This window comes from Podarcis liolepis (genome assembly GCF_965112155.1).
Source record: "Podarcis liolepis genome assembly, chromosome: 3".
NCBI lineage: Eukaryota > Metazoa > Chordata > Lepidosauria > Squamata > Lacertidae > Podarcis > Podarcis liolepis.
In genome coordinates this window covers 6,174,861-6,191,022 of record NC_139557.1, presented here as the reverse complement: position 1 = coordinate 6,191,022, position 16,162 = coordinate 6,174,861, and the positions used below count along the sequence as shown (strand labels likewise).

Sequence of the window (16,162 nt, the reverse complement as noted above, 5' to 3'; positions counted from 1 at the left end):
AACGCATGTTGCACTCTCAAAAGGTCTTTTAATTAACACATGTAGCGCTATAACACATCTCTGCTTTTAAGCTTGGCGTTTGGTCTTTGTCAACACTGAGCAGGGGTCATGGTTACCACAATTATGGTGGTAAGAGTATCTGTATCATGTTCTACTTCATAGATTGTTGTGAAAGCAAAAAAGATAAAGATCTGTAAGTACAGTGGTACCTCGGGTTAAGAACTTAATTCGTTCTGGAGGTCCGTTCTTAATCTGAAACTGTTCTTAACCTGAGGTACCACTTTAGCTTATGGGGCCTCCCGCTGCCTCTGCGCTGATGGAGCAGAGTTCTGTTCTCATCCTGAAGCAAAGTTCTTAACCCGAGGTACCATATCTGGGTTAGTGGAGTCTGTAACCTGAAGCGTCTGTAACCCGAGGTACCACTGTATTTAGGTTTTTAAAACTCCTGTCTATTATTTGTATTAAAAAAACAAATCCTGTACAGATGACTGCTTAGTGATGTTACATGGAGGAAAAGTAACAAATAGAACACATTTCATACCATTTTTGGGTACCATAGATTTGGATGCACCAGGTTCTGGAACAAAGCAATCTCAATGCTGCCGCCTTATTACCACATTACAGCTGTCATGAAGAAGTACCGTATTTTTTGCACCATAACACTCACTTTTTTCCTCCTAGAAAGTAAGGGGAAATGTCTGTGCGTGTTATGGAGGAAATGCCTACGGGTGGCATGCGTACGGATTTTCCTCCTCTAAAAACTACGTGCGTGTTAAGGTCGGGTGCGTGTTATAGAGCGAAAAATACGGGTACAGTAGCTGTTTCATCACATCAATCCACAAAGAAGATATACACAACATGCATCATTCTAGGAAACAAGCTGAAATCCTGAAAGTACAAACAATGCAATATCAAAGCAAATGTAATATGTACATGAAATATGTAAATTCACGCCTCTTGCAGTGGTTTAGAGATGAAACCAGAGACCTTTGAGTAGGTGATCGAAAATTGTTCATTACTTTTAGTCCTTCAAAAAAATTTTTTTTGTACAAACCAAAGAAAACGTAAGCTGCCACTTTCTTTGAAAGAAAAGAACTGGGGTTCAATCACATAGCCAAAATGCAGGTTTGTGCAGTGTTCTGCTGCTACAAACCCACTTGAAAAAAAGAAAATGATGTGGAAATGCTCTAAAAAGTGTGATATAAATCATTAATGGAAAGCTGTATAAGCTCTGTGCAAGCAAATGCTCGTTGTCGTATATCCTCTCCACAAACAAATAGGAACAAACACTCAATAAAGACCAAACATCATCTAACGTCTGTGCAAGCAAATCAACTTGAATACTCAATAGACAGACAAGCTGGAGCAGCTTTCAGACTTCCCGTCCCAATTTAACTACATCATACCTGCATTTTCTATGGGGGCGGGGGAGAATAGTAATTTACTTGTGTGCCCAACGCTACCCTCATTCTCACCTCCGCCCCACGTTCCATCATTTCTACCACTGAAATCAGTAAATACGTTTTGAGAAAGCATTAAAAAAAAAAAAGGCGTGGTGTGGCAGTGCAAGCGTCTCACTTCCACGGCATGCACAGGGAAGTTGATGCTTTCCCTGGCATGCGCCAGAGCAAAAAAGACCCTTTTTACTACCTTTCAAATAGACTTTGTCTACCGTCCACATTTATTTCCACAGGAGAGAAAAAAGTAACCACGTAAAACAGACCTCCATGGAGTTTGCTAGTCATATGCACTATGTGTGCAGGGAGAGTGAGCATGACCAACAAATACCAGAATTGCCTCTTTCTCTCCCCTATTGCTTCTCTAATAGTCCCATGGCTCATCGTCTATGGCTTTCCACCCCCTTTTCAGTCCTCATCTGTAGCATATCGTTGCCTGGAGCAGCAATAAACACAGCAGCTGCAGAAGATCAGCAAAGCCAGAACTGTGTGGCTCACGACAAGCACCCCAACTGCAAAAACGTACAGGATTTTATCACAGTAATCTTGAGGGTGGTGGAAAGGTGGGATGAAATTAGGTAGGTAGATGGAAAACACCCAGTAGTTCCCCAGGATGAACCAGAGGAAGAGGAAGAGGCTGAGGGTGAGGTGTATGTAATATTTGTGAGCATTCTGTCTCCAGGGATACTCGTCGTCATCGTCATCGTCAATCATAACCGATTTGGTGAGCAGCTGCCTCATCCGGGTGGAGTCAAAGAGCAGAAGACCAACCTAGACATTGCACAAAGGTTAAAAAAAATCCCAGTGGGATCATTATATTCCAGATTTGGCTCCTTAGTATCAAACATTTGTCTTCATTTAACAACATTTATACAGTGGTACCTCGGGTTAAGAACTTAATTCGTTCTGGAGGTCTGTTCTTAATCTGAAATTGTTCTTAACCCGAGGTACCACTTTAGCTAATGGGGCCTCCTTCTGCCGCCACCGCACAATTTCTGTTCTCATCCTGAAGCAAAGTTCTTAACCTGAGGTACTATTTCTGGGTTAGCGGAGTCTGTAACCTGAAGCGTATGTAACCTGAAGCGTATGTAACCCGAGGTATAACTGTATGCTGCTGCTTCGTAGCAACATCTCTAAGTGGTTTACAATAAATGTTAGGCAAAATTGCATACAAAGTAGTGCAAAGAAATTTGCATCAAAATGCTGATGGATTTTCATGTGGACTTTTTTTAAAAAAATCACAGACTGATGTGGAAATGTGAGAAAAAAATGAGAAACTGAGAGGAAACTGACATTAAAAGATTCACACACACAACTAGTTGCAGTGGCGTAGCGTGGGTTGTCAGCACCAGGGGCAAGGCAAGTAATTTGCGCCCCCTAACCTGTGGATTTACGCCCCCTAACCCGTGGATTTGCGCCCCCTAACCCTAACCCCCAGATGTTGCGCCCGGTGCGGCTGGCCCCCCCTGCACCCCCCACGCTACGCCACTGACTAGTTGTACTGAATAAAATAGTTTAAATAGTAACATTTTTAAAAGGCTACACAGTGTATGATCCTTTCTCAATCCAGAAGTCTCCTCCTGAGTCAAATCCTTATTTCCTTGAAGTTAATTCACTAAGATATAACCATGGTGCTTTGGTGTTTTCTTTTGTATCTTCTATGAATGAAGATAATTCCATACAAACTTCATCACAAATCTCCTCAGAGGAAAATATTATTCAGTGAACAGCAGTACCTTCAAACTGCCAACCACACCACCCACAAGCAGATATAAGGGGATTAGCGGCTGGACTGGACAGTCGTCTAAAAACTTCATTCCTGAGGAACAACAAACAAAGTAAATTATTTTGATCAAGTCTCATGTGCAGAAGCAAAAGGGCAGGTGCACTAATTCACAACTGCAGTGGTGCTACAGCCCTGACACATTTTGCACAACATGTAAAATAACAGGAGAGTTCCAGAGGGTGGCAACATGAGAACGGGCCTTTTCTGCTGTGCCTCCCAGTTTGTGGAATGTTCTTCCCCTGGTGCATTCGCTACATCAGGCAAAAACTTCCCTCTATAACCAGGCCTATAGCCTTTGTATATCTGTGGCCTTTTAGAAGTGGGTGGGATGTTTACAATGTATTTCTCTTTACTCTAGGTTGTAATCTAAAGGTAAAGGGACCCCTGACCGTTAGGTCCAGTTGCGGATGACTCTGGGGTTGCGAGAGCTCATCTCGCTTTACTGGCCGAGGGAGCCGGCGTACAGCTTTTGGGTCATGTGGCCAGCACGACTAAGCCGCTTCTGGCGAACCAGAGCAGCGCACGGAAATGCCGTTTACCTTCCCGCCAGAGCGGTACTTATTTATCTACTTGCATTTTGACATGCTTTTGAACTGCTAGGTTGGCAGGAGAAGGGACCGAGCAATGGGAGCTCACCCCGTCACGGGGATTCGAACCGCCGATTTGAACCGCTGACCTTCTGATCAGCAAGCCCTAGGTTCTGTGGTTTAGACCACAGCGTCACCCGCATCCCATAAGTTGTAGTCTATCTGGAGTTTATTGTCTGGTTGGTTGGTTGTAAGTTGCATTGGGCTGCCCTGGGGAAGATTAAGTGACTAAGAAATAATCATGATATCATTATCATAATATCATTATCATTCCTGTCAAAGTTAGGATTACCAGTGTCCTTCCAGCAGATTCCTGCAATTTCAACAACTGTCTGACATGCAAGGAAACAAAGAAAAACCTAATTTCCTACATGAAGCTGGAATCCAATAGTGTTTTTGCACAAGCAAATCAGACTTCTCTTCATGCAACAGAACTCCCCCCCCCCTCTACTCCACCCCAACCAGAACCAAAACCTGCTATGGAAGGTGGGAAGCAAAAACCTGCTTGCAATTGTTGGATTTTATCCATATCATTTAACTCATTATCTCCTGGTTGCTATAGTATTTTTATTTTGGCAGTGTACTTACCTGTAAAAGCCATAGACAGTGGTAATGCTAGGAAAGCAAGGAGTCCAAAAATGAAGCAAGCTGTAAGGAAATAAATGACAAGTTATAGATAGTGATAAAACATCCTCCAAATGCCCTCCATTTTTGTCACATACACAGGTAGACAGTAGGAATGAAGGAGCAATTAAATTCTCTTCTCATTTAATGGCAAACCTATCTAATTCATACTTTCCAAAACAATATAGGAACTGAAACACAGCCATTTTTCAAAATTGTCACCACTCTAAATGTTGCAATAGCAATGTGTAAAAAACACATATACTGGGTATATACGGTACATATACTGGGTAAAGGTAAAGGGACCCCTGACCCTTAGGTCCAGTTGTGGCCGACTCTGGGGTTGCGGCACTCATCTCGATTTATGGGCCGAGGAAGCCGGTGTACAGCTTCTGGGTCATGTGGCCAGCATGACTAAGCCACTTCTGGCAAACCAGAGTAGCACACAGAAATGCCGTTTACCTTCCCGTTGGAGCGGTACCTATTTATCTACTTGCACTTTGACGTGCTTTCGAACTGCTAGGTTGGCAGGTGATACTGGGGTAAAATGTGCCTTAAAATGCATATATTAGGGAAAATAACATATAAAAATACATTACATTTGGGGGAATTGTTTTGCAAAAATGTGTTTATTTGGGGAAATTGCATACAAAGAAATGCATATTAGAAATTTGCTCTAAAATGCTGAGAGTTACATATGTATTGTTTTTAATGCAAATTACTGTAACCATGTGGAGAACAGTATTTAAAATTGGAACAGTGGGGAACTTTGAGAACCGAAATGGATGGATTCATCCATTGCTATCAGACAGTGATGCAAACTAAGTTGGGACAGGTATTGCTTGGTTGCAGCCTCCCTGCTTGACCTGCAATCACCATCCTTTGCTGAATCCCTGTAGTGCTCCAGATCTCTTGCCACTTTCTCCCTTTCTCAGGCAACCTACCATTGCTGGCAATTTTGGAGATGCATCGATGGCATGCTTTCTCGAAGCCTGCAACCATTGTGAATGACAGTGTTCTGCAGACCTTGGGGAAACAAGAAACCATGTGTTTGATTTTAACTTAAAACACACCCACAAATCAACTAAGAAGAGTCTCACTATAAAGGCCACTTTTTTGTTTTCTTTCCTTGGTTAGGGCTTCCACAAGCCTTTGGGAGAAGCCTTCATCCTTTCGCAAGTCAGAGACATTCAGCCACCCAGGGGCCAGAAGCTCATTGCAAAACAAAACAAAACTGAGCTCAAGAGGAAGTCTAAGGCAGAGGGCTTAGGGCATGAGTTTTGATGCTTTTAATGCTATTTAATGCATTGTGTTTGAAACCTCAGGCAACTGACATCAGAAAACTCATGCAAAACTGAAGCAGAAAACACCGAAACAGTTGCTAAACTTACACTGTTGCGTCGTTCAAATGCTTAGAAAAAGAGCAGGAGATGAAAAGTAGCAGAGGCAGAATCACACCGTTGTCTAGATGTTTCCACATTTAAGGCAAAATTGTTCTGAAATTTGTAGTCATGATGACATAGACAAGTCAGGAATGCATAAAAAATAATATTCTCGCTTTACAGCTAAACTCCAGCCTAGGGAGACTGGCATATAGATAAACGTGCTCCAGTAACTTTTTACAAAATAAAAAGGCCAGTTTTCCATGTTTAAAAGTTAAGTCTGGCTTCCCACCCACTGCCAGCATTGGGATCATCTTACAAACTCCCACAGATGTCACAGGAAGGCCCAGAGAATTAACTGGCATTTGTAGGTGAAATAAGATACTTTCTTCCCTTCAGTCAATTCACATTCTTCCCCAAGAAGTTTTGGAACAGATGTAGCATCTTAACAGCAGCTCAAATGCAAAAGGGGAGAAAATCTAGAGAGATATTCTAAAATGCACACTATTTATAGATCTGTCACACAAGGCAACAAACATCCATTAGCTTCTTCCAAGCTGATGGAGGAGTGTGTGCTTGTTTCAACAGCTGGATCCTTCATGGAATACAGGAAGCTGCCTTATACAATATCAGGCTATTTGTCCACCTAGTCCGCCATGATTTACTCTTGATGCTACATCAGGGCCGGTCCTAACATTTGGCAGTGTGAGGCAGCCACCTCAGGCGGCAGCAGATATGGGGAGCCAGGGAGAAGGGGTGACAAAGCAAGAACATTGGAAGAGTCCTGCTGTACCTAGTCCATCGTCCTGTTCCCCAGGTTGCTGCTGGTCAGGTGCCTATTTGAAGGAGCTGCAGCAGGGAGAATACTCTGCAGGTTGAGCAGCAGAACCTTGCTGAGGAGTGGGACTTGTGGGTGGCCTGTGATGCTGACCACTCTTCACAGAAGCTCAGGCCATTGCAGCTGTTCCACAAATTTACCGTATTTTTCGCTCTATAACACGCACCCGACCTTAACACGCACGTAGTTTTTAGAGGAGGAAAATCCGTAGGCATGCCACCCGTAGGCATTTCCTCCATAACACGCACAGACATTTCCCCTTACTTTCTAGGAGGAAAAAAGTGAGTGTTATGGTGCAAAAAATACGGTAAATAGCATGAACTGGTGTGTGTGTGTGTGTGTGTGTGTGTAAGGGGGCAATATTTACCTTCCTAGCTGAAAGGATAGTTAGATTATTCATTTTGGCAAATGAATTCTCTCAACAGGTATACATTCTTTTTATTGTTTACTTACTTATTTTGAAGTTTTGCACCTGTCTTTCTCAACCATTTTGGCTTAAAGCAACGATAACATACATATATACATGATGCACATACACACCAAAGCATCTGGAGTGTGCCAGGTTTGGGATGGTTGATTACAGAAGTGTAGAGATGGCAGGGACCATGAAGAAGAAGAAGAAGAAGAAGAAGAAGAAGAAGAAGAAGAAGAAGAAGAAGAGGAGGAGGAGGAGGAGGAGGAGGGGGAGTTTGGATTTGATATCCCACTTTATCACCACCCGAAGGAGTCTCAAAGCAGCTAACATTCTCCTTTCCCCTCCTCCTCCACAACAAACACTCCTGTGAGGTGAGTGGGGCTGAGAGACTTCAGAGAAGTGTGACTAGTCCAAGGTCACCCAGCAGCTGCATGTGGAGGAGCGGGGAAGTGAACCCGGTTCACCAGATTACAAGTCCACTGCTCTTAACCACTACACCACACCGGCCATGAAGGCTGTGTAGTCCAACCCCCTGGATTTTTGCCCGTTGTGGGGCTCAAACCCACAACCCTGAGGTTAAGAGTCTCATGCTCCTATCAGCTGAGCTATCCCAGCAGCCCCTCGCCCTCTGCAGGATGGGGCCAGATTAAAGAGTGAGTTCCCTTCCTTCTGAACAAGCAACATGACCTGGAGTAGAGTCTTTTTAGCAGGGAAGCAAACTCCCGGCTGCTGGTCCTTCTCTGGCTGCTGTGTTGGGCTAGGCTGATGTTCCCCTTGCTATGTTGTTCTTCTTGGGAGCCACAGGGAGCAACGTCCCAGTGATCCTTTTCCTCTTAGCAGGTCGTGAGGCCTAGGGTGGATGCACTTCAGCTCTGCAGTCCATAAAATCCATCAAAAACCAGGGGTAGTCTATATGATGTTATCCAGATGTCCTTGGACTCCAACTTCCATCAGCTCCAGCCAGCATGGCCAATGGTGAGGGATGATGGGAGCTGTAGTCCAGTGACATCATGCTGGCCACCTTTGATGAAGCTGAACAATAATACAGTGGTACCTTGGCTCTCGAACGGCTTGGCTTCCGAACAAAAGGTGTTCTGGTTTGCAAACGTTTTTTGGAAGCCAAACGTCCAACGCAGCTTCCACATGACTGCAGGAAGCTCCTGCAGCTAATCAGAAGCTGCGCCTTGGTTTTCGAACGGTTTCAGGAGTCGAACGGACTCCCAGAACGGATTAAGCTCAAGAACCAGAGTACCACCGTACAGCACAAAGCAAGGAATCACTTTACAGAATGAGCCACCAAAGCTAGATCAGCCCAGTGCCTGCTGAGAAAGGAAGTTTTGCAACCTTTCCAGGAACAGATAAAAATGTAGGCTCTGCTTCTAGCTGTTACAGACCTTAGTTGCTGTAAGCATAACATAATGAACAATGCCAGCTGAACTGATTTCACCAGGAGAAAGGAAACCCTGGTAGGGCTTGTGAAGATGGTGCAACTGGCCCAACTTGCAAGGGGTAAAATCAGTGATCGGAGACCATTTTAAAAGCCTTGCTGGCAGAAAACGAGCAATTCCATCCCACCTGATGAAGAGATTTGTGCAACTCAAAAGCTTGCATATCTTTTACACCAACAAAATCTGATCCTCAAGATATCCAGGATTATTCATCAACCTATTCACCCCCCTTTTTTCATCATTCAAGACTGACAACAGCAGCCACACACTCACTTTTCCCTCCAACAGCTAATGCCACACTGTTCCTAAAGTTGCTGGCAACCCCACCTATTACTGTTAGGTGCAATTGCTTCCCAGCGCCATTCCCTACTCACCTTACTATTCCAAGCAGAGATCTGGGAAGAAAAAAACTGGAGCCAATATTCCTCAAGAAAAAGTGTGTGGTGTTAAGTGACACACTGGATAAAGCTTCTCTTTGCATCCAGGTCTTTGAAGCAGCTGAGGCGTTTAATTCCTACGTTCTGAAGCCCCTTTGGGGGTCACTGGCTGTTTGTGAGCTTCTCTGCATCTCTGCTCCTGCTGTTGTGATGAAAGCTCTTATCCTTTATTCCCTGCACTCCCACGTTCGGTTCCCTCCACAGCCAAGCAACTGCATGCATTCAACTTGCCACCAGAGGACAGTAAAGGAGTCCTGGAACTTTTATGAAAGCAGGTAGTCATAAAGCAGGTATATCCTCTGGGTTGTTTCACTGCAATTTTCAGAGTGGTTTAACAGCCAGCCTCTCTTCCCACCCTGGGATTTTAAGGTGGGTCTAAGGAGGTCTAAAAGACGCCTGCTTCTTGGGAGAAAAGCAATGACAAACCTAGACAGCATCGTAAAAAGCAGAGACATCACCTTGCCAACAAAGGTCCGTATAGTTAAAGCTATGGTTTTCCCAGTAGTGATGTATGGAAGTGAGAGCTGGACCATCAAGAAGGCTGATCGCCGAAGAATTGATGCTTTTGAATTCTGGTGCTGGAGGAGACTCTTGAGAGTCCCATGGACTGCAAGAAGATCAAACCTCTCCATTCTGAAGGAAATCAGCCCTGAGTGCTCACTGGAAGGACAGATCCTGAAGCTGAGGCTCCAACAGTTTGGCCACCTCATGAGAAGAGAAGACTCCCTGGAAAAGACCCTGATGTTGGGAAAGATGGAGGGCACAAGGAGAAGGGGACAACAGAGGACGAGATGGTTGGACAGTGTTCTTGAAGCTACCAGCATGAGTTTGACCAAACTGCGGGAGGCAGTGGAAGACAGGAGTCCCTGGTGTGCTCTGGTCCAGGGGGTCACGAAGAGTCGGACACGACTAAACAACTAAACAACAACAAGGAGGCCAGGATCTTTTAGACTAAGGCTGCGTACACAAGATACCTTTAAAGCACATTCCCCCCCTCAAATAAGCCTGAACACTCTAGTTTACCCGTCACAGAGTTAAGCAAGCCTTAAACAAACAACAATAGCACAAAATTGTTTGAGGGGGGAAAATGTGCTTTGAATGTACTTTAAAGGTATGGTAGTGTTCACAGGGTAAATCTAGACCCTTGTATTAAACTACCAGATCACTGGGGCAAGGGGTTTTCACCACACAGGAGAAACCTGTGGTTCTCTCATCTATAGCATGATCATTGCCATGTATGATCTGAAGCTATTTCTTCATGATACATCTAGGCTTCAAATGGAACTCACGCTCTTCCATGTGGCACATTGGGGTTGGAATGACTGGATTGTTGAGCCAATGGTCAAGCATTTGGGCAGGGGCTAGGCTGTGAACTCCCGATTTTCCCATTCTACCCTCCTGCGACACCCTCCGCCCAGATGGGAGAAGCGTGAACAAGCACCCAACCTTGATGACTAATGCCAATAATGTAAATGTCAATGCTCAAAAAGAGGAGTTAAAGGTCTGATTTTCCCCTTATTACTCAAATCAACATGCCAAATTAATAGCAATTTAGACACACCATGTCTTACAAAGAACCATGAATACATGGAATGGTTTTAAGAAAGAAGAAATGAATATATTTTCATATAAAAGCCTAAGCCAGAGCAGCAATCATTGTCATTATGAGGACTGTTCCTGCACATTCAAAGCTTGCTCCAATTATATTTTCAGCTTTCGCAGAATTCTCCTGCAAAAGCATAACATTGTCTGGTGAATTTTATGGAAGGTAACTTCTGAATTACACAAACACACACAATACTACTGGCAACTTCAGGGACTGCCATTGTTTGAGACAAGAAGGTGGTGTAGAGATGAGTCCAATACCATATTTGTTCTGGTTGCTCTGGTCATGGTGCTGTTCAGGTTCTTCAGATCATTTGTGTACTCACATCATAAATACCAATATTCTGACTGTCTATGAATCATGCTAATAGGGCATGATAACAGGGCAAGCTAGCCATTTTTGCCTTCCCATAGCCCACTCCCTTGAGTAAGGATAGGGCCTTCTCACTGGTCAGCCCAGCAGTTGTGGAACACCCTTCCTTAGGAATTACAAAAGGCCTCTTCAGAAGTACACCCTCCAAGCGTGTCTTGCAGACCCTCCAAGTATCCCTATTCTGCAGAGACAGTCCCCAATTTACAGAAGCCACCCCAGTTCCTGATTTGATCCCAGAATGTCCAATTTTTCCTTAGGACATCCCTATTTTCATCAGAGAGATGTTGGAGGGTATGGAGTTATGCGACTCCAGAGCCAAGTAACTATAAAACCTTTAGAAGACATCTGAATGTCAGCATCACCCTTGAGCCACTGCCACCAACTGGACTCATCCACTTCAGCCCCGACTGGGCTAGGTGAGCTGGGTAGCACTTCCAGAGACCACCTTCTGCACAGGAAGGTGTGCACAAGAGTTGTGAGCACCGGATTCACTCCAACAAGAAGACAGTTGTCGCACAGCAGAGTACAGCAGAGTCTAGCAGAGCATATAAACAACTCGGAGAGCAGCTCTGTAGAATATCTTCTTTATTCTATCTACAACTATACAAACTATATACAGAGCTAAATAGGTCTAAGCATAAATGAATGCTACACTGCACTGAGTGTCTGCAGCTGCTCTTAGCAGCAACCTTATCTCTACACACGATCTCTAACACTCAGTCTCTCTCTCTCTCCCCAACACTGACTGACTGATTTGGTGCTGGAGCAGAATAAGTAGAGAGCAGAACACGCCTCCTCCTCTCTGGAGAATCAGCAGACTCCTCAGGAGATTCTTGGATATGGGAGGGGTGAAATCTCCTCACTGAAAGCAGCCTTGTATAGGGAAGGGCTTTTTATGTTTAATGTTTTTGTATATATTGGAATCTGCCCAGAATGGCTGGGGCAACCCAGTTAGATGGGTGGGCTAACAACAACAAGAGTTGCATAGGATGTCCCTATTTTCATTGGAGAAATGTTGGGAAGGTATGCAAATATTTTAAATAAAGACACAACCCTGGAAAAATCTGTTTGTCAAACTGTGCATCCTCTCCAATGCCAGTATCCTGCAGCTTGGACTGCAACAGCTGATTGGTGCAGACTGATGACCTTTCAAGTTCCTTCCTGCTCTGATTTTATGACAGCCTTGAAGCAAAGGCCTAGGAACACTGTCAGTCTTGATGTCATGTAATTGCGCACTCAGTTGTGCAAGCCTTCTCCTTCCACCCCCATAATTTTACTACTCTACAAAAGACAGGTGGAGGAGGGAGCAGGTAGAGGCAGGCTGCTGGCATCCCCTCCCCCCCAAACAAGATGTATCATTGTATAATCACTATAATTAAGTTGTCTCTGTTCTCTGTTATAACGGTATGACAGTAGGTATTTAATAAGCCAGTTTCCATCAAAAAGCCTCTCTCTCTTTTTTCAAAATCCCAGCTGCATTGCAGAGAGCTTTAAATAGCACACACTTATTCGGAAGGAACAATTTGTGCCAGGAACCAGAATCCCACCCCAAGCAAGAGGGATGCATAGGCTTCTACCATGGATGCCCCCAGGCCAGGTTGCATCTGCCCACGCTTGTCAGGGTTGCATCCTGAGTTCACACCATGATCCACATCAGTGTTTCAGCATTGCATGATTTGGCGTCCCCAGCCTCTTATCAAGCAGCACCACACCAATCAGTACTTGTACACAACCATCTTTTTGCATGGTCTACACACTAGAGCCCCCTTCATGGATCACTGCCTTGTTGTGGCAAAGGGGCTTGAATAACTCAGAGAAGCTATGAGCTATGCCGTGTAGGGCCACCCAAGATGGACAGGTCATAGTGGAGAGTTTTGACCAAACGTGATCCACCTGGAGGAGGAACCGGCAAGCCACTCCAGTATCCCTGCCAAGAAAACTCCATGGACAAAGACAACAGGCATATAAAAGTTATGACGCTGGAAAATGAGCCCCTCAGGTCGGAAGGCGTCCAACATGCTACTGAGGAAGAGCGGAGGACAAGGACAAGTAGATTCAGAGCTGACGAAGCGGCTGGGCCAAAGCCGAAAGGACGCTCAGTTGTGGATATGCATGGAAGCGAAAGGAAAGTCCAATGCTGTAAAGAAAAATATTGCATAGGAACCTGGAATGTAAGAACCATGAACCTGGGCAAGTTGGATGTGGTCAAAAATGAGATGGCAAGAATAAATATTGACATCCTGTGCATCAGTGAACTAAAATGGACGGGAATGGGCGAATTCAATTCGGATGACCATCATATCTACTACTGTGGGCAAGAAACCCGTAAAAGAAATGTAGTGGCTCTAATAGTCAACAAAAGAGTGGCAAAAGCTGTACTGGGATGCAATCTCAAAAATGATAGAATGATCTCGATATGAATCCAAGGCAGACTTTTCAACATCACAGTAATCTAAGTTTATGCACCAACTACCAGCATGAGTTTGACCAAACTGCGGGAGGCAGTGGAAGACAGAAGTGCCTGGCGTGCTCTGGTCCAGGGGGTCACGAAGAGTCGGACACCACTAAACGATTAAACAACAACACACACTAGAGCCATTTAAAAACGAAACGAAACGAAACAAAACAAAACAAAACAAAACAAAACAAAACAAAACAAAACAAAACAAAACAAAACAAAACAAAACAAAACAAAACAAAACAAAACAAAACAAAACAGACATCTGACTGGTCCAGAGGACCACTGAACCTGACAAACAGAAGCCCACTGTAGAGGTGTGGTGGCTGTAGTAGCAGGGTCTATTGAATTAAAAGTCCAGACCCTCACAGGTGCCTTCTCCATGGCTTCTGGAGAACCAACTGCCTCTCCAGTCCAATGGTGTAGGGCAGTGTTTCCCAACCGGTGTTCCGTGGCACACTAGTGTGCCGCCGGACGTTGCCTAGTGTGCCGTGGGAGGGAGGCGGGCGAGTCGGGCTAATCCTCCGGCCCCGCTCCCCCGGGGAACGTGCCCCGTCACCCGCTTCTGCCTTGCTCCCTGTGACAGGAATTCCCCAAACTGAATCAGCATCTGCCGCTTGCCCAGCAGCCCCGGCGCTGCCTTGCACCCGGCGCCCCCGCCATCCTCGGCGCAGGGAGCGAGGGGCGCGCAGGCAGGCGCTGCCCGGCGGAGCGACGGCTCCTTCCGAGCGGCTGGCAGTGTCTGGGCATGACTGGCCTCCCGCCTGGTCCCGCGGCGGCTGCAGACGCGGCCGAAGCAGCGCAGGGAAGGAGACGCCCGGCTGCCCAGCCCAGCCCTGCACGCTCCCACTCTCTCTCGGCGGCCGGGGAGCGGGGCCAAAGCGGGCCCCCACCTGAGTGGCGGCTGTGTGAGCCAATAGGCGAGCTGGGGCAGAGGGGGAGGCGGGGCTCCGGAGAACAAAGGAGGGAGGGGGCACCCGGGAGAAGGGGGCGGGGCGGGAGGAGCGGGGAGCGCGGCGCTGCGCCCGGGACGCCCCAGTTCCGCCGGGTTAGAAGCCGGCGGCCTACCTCTGCTGGCCGTGGAAGGCAGCTGGGTCTGGGTCGCGCCCCGAGAGTGGCGGGGTCCGCGCACAGCCTGCCCTCCAGGCTGGGAAGTGGCTCCTAGGCTCCGCCTGAAGCCACGCAGAGCCCGCAAGGCGCCCTCGGCGCAACTTGGCCGGGGCAAAAGGCGACGCTCTGGAGGGAAAGGCGGCCGGATTCCCCTCCTCGGCGGGTCCGGTGGTCTCCCGCCTCCTCTGAGGAAGGGTCTCTTCTTCAGCTTTTCTGATCCTTCGTGGCCCCGTTGGGAGAAGCCGAAATAAATAATGGCCGTGCCATTAAAGTTCTCTCTTTTATAAAAGGGATCCTAATAGAATCGTAGAGTTGGAAGGGATCCCCAGGGCTATCCAGTACTGTACAACCCCTGCAGTGCAGGAATCTCAGCCATAGCATCCATGGCAGACAGACATCCCACCTCTGCTTAAAAACCTCCAAGAAGGGAAAAACCTCCCGAGGGAGACCATTCCCCTGTTGAACAGCCCTTACCAGCAGAAAGTTCTTTCCCATGTTTAGTCAAAATCTTTATTGTAACGTGAATCCACTGGTTCGAGTCCTACCTTCTCTACCTTCTATGCTGTTACTATTTTTTTAATTTTTTTTACATAAGTAAAAAGTGACCTTTCCCCATCTGGCATGGTGGTGTGCCTCGAGATTTTTTTCATGAAACAAGTGTGCCTTTGCCCAAAAAAGGTTGGGAAACACTGGTGTAGGGAACACACCAGATAGGAGGACATCAAGAGAAGGCAGGGCCACTATCTGGGGAGGAACCTGCAGCATTTCACACTGTGATGAGGGCACTCCCTCTTCTGAGATCCTGGAAGCTCATGTGACGGCGAGCGAAAAGGAACATTTTGAGGCTCACTGGCCAGACAATGAAATTGAAATTGTGAAATTGAAATTGTGGCCTTGGGAAAGGCTTGAACACTACAATCCCATTTTGATCTGGGTATCTGTGGATGATGTGTTTGGAGATCAGTGCCGTGTAGGACCACTTAGGTCCTTCCTTGAAAACAACCTATTATATTAACGTAACTTTCTTTTTTCAAACAATTGGTAGGTACTGACAGAATTTTGTAGGGCTGTTAATTGGTCAGCACATTCTAGAGTGTCATTTCACAATTCTAGACACAGTACTTGCTTAATGCAAACATTTATTTTTTTTTTAAAAAACACCACACAACACTAAAATGTTTAACAAATCTAGGTACAATTTAGCCACCCCTGAATTCTGTCAATCATCAACAAATTGCTTTAGGAAACAATGCTCAACTGTGGGCTTTTTCAATCAACAAGCATCCACCCATTTGGCAATGCTCTCTTGGAAAAGACAAGAACATCAGCTCACCTGTGTTGAGATGGAACAAATGTTTTCTTCTAGTAAGCTGGAGGGAAGGTTCAGTGGAATCGGTTCTGATAATGATAATACAATTCCAAGAATCATCCCCTTTCTCACAAGAAGTCAAACATTGGTCAAAACCGAAAAGAACACTCACTTTCAAAGTTTAGAGAATTTTCTTCACATTGTACTTCTCTGCATTCCCAGATAATCTCTAGAATGAACTGCCCAGAATTGTTTCCACCTTTGAGTTAGTTTAAGTGGTTTCTGCAAAGAGAAGGTCTGAAAGGTTTCCAGCAAGATACAAGCTGCACGGGG

At 45.7% G+C, this 16,162-nt stretch overlaps 1 protein-coding gene across 3 annotated transcripts; it reads right to left on the bottom strand.

Annotated features, from left to right (window-relative positions):
* Positions 1-466: 466 nt before the first annotated feature.
* TMEM272 (transmembrane protein 272) lies at positions 467-15,904 on the bottom strand. 3 transcript variants are annotated; one of them, XM_083495343.1, is made up of 8 exons: positions 15,854-15,904; positions 10,536-10,703; positions 8,912-9,234; positions 5,846-5,950; positions 5,399-5,480; positions 4,419-4,478; positions 3,194-3,276; positions 467-2,228 (listed from the first exon to the last, which is right to left on the bottom strand). In XM_083495343.1, exons 5-8 carry the CDS (start codon positions 5,454-5,456, stop codon positions 1,866-1,868), a joined length of 564 nt encoding a protein of 187 aa, XP_083351469.1. In that variant the 5' UTR covers positions 5,457-5,480; positions 5,846-5,950; positions 8,912-9,234; positions 10,536-10,703; positions 15,854-15,904; the 3' UTR covers positions 467-1,865. The 3 variants fall into 3 exon arrangements, with proteins under 3 accessions (XP_083351469.1, XP_083351470.1, XP_083351471.1); XM_083495344.1 differs by lacking the exons at positions 5,846-5,950; positions 10,536-10,703; positions 15,854-15,904 and having other exon boundaries at positions 8,912-9,344; XM_083495345.1 differs by lacking the exons at positions 3,194-3,276; positions 5,846-5,950; positions 8,912-9,234; positions 10,536-10,703; positions 15,854-15,904 and having other exon boundaries at positions 5,399-5,438.
* Positions 15,905-16,162: the final 258 nt, after the last annotated feature.

Excerpts from the sequence above, each read along its gene's own strand:
- TMEM272 (XM_083495343.1), bottom strand. The coding sequence starts at position 5,456 with ATGGTTGCAGGCTTCGAGAAAGCATGCCATCGATGCATCTCCAAAATT. Across the intron at positions 4,479-5,398 it reads CTCCAAAATTGCCAGCAATG|CTTGCTTCATTTTTGGACTC; the intron begins GTAGGTTGCCTG and ends ATTTCCTTACAG. Across the intron at positions 3,277-4,418 it reads ACTGTCTATGGCTTTTACAG|GAATGAAGTTTTTAGACGAC; the intron begins GTAAGTACACTG and ends GTTGTTCCTCAG.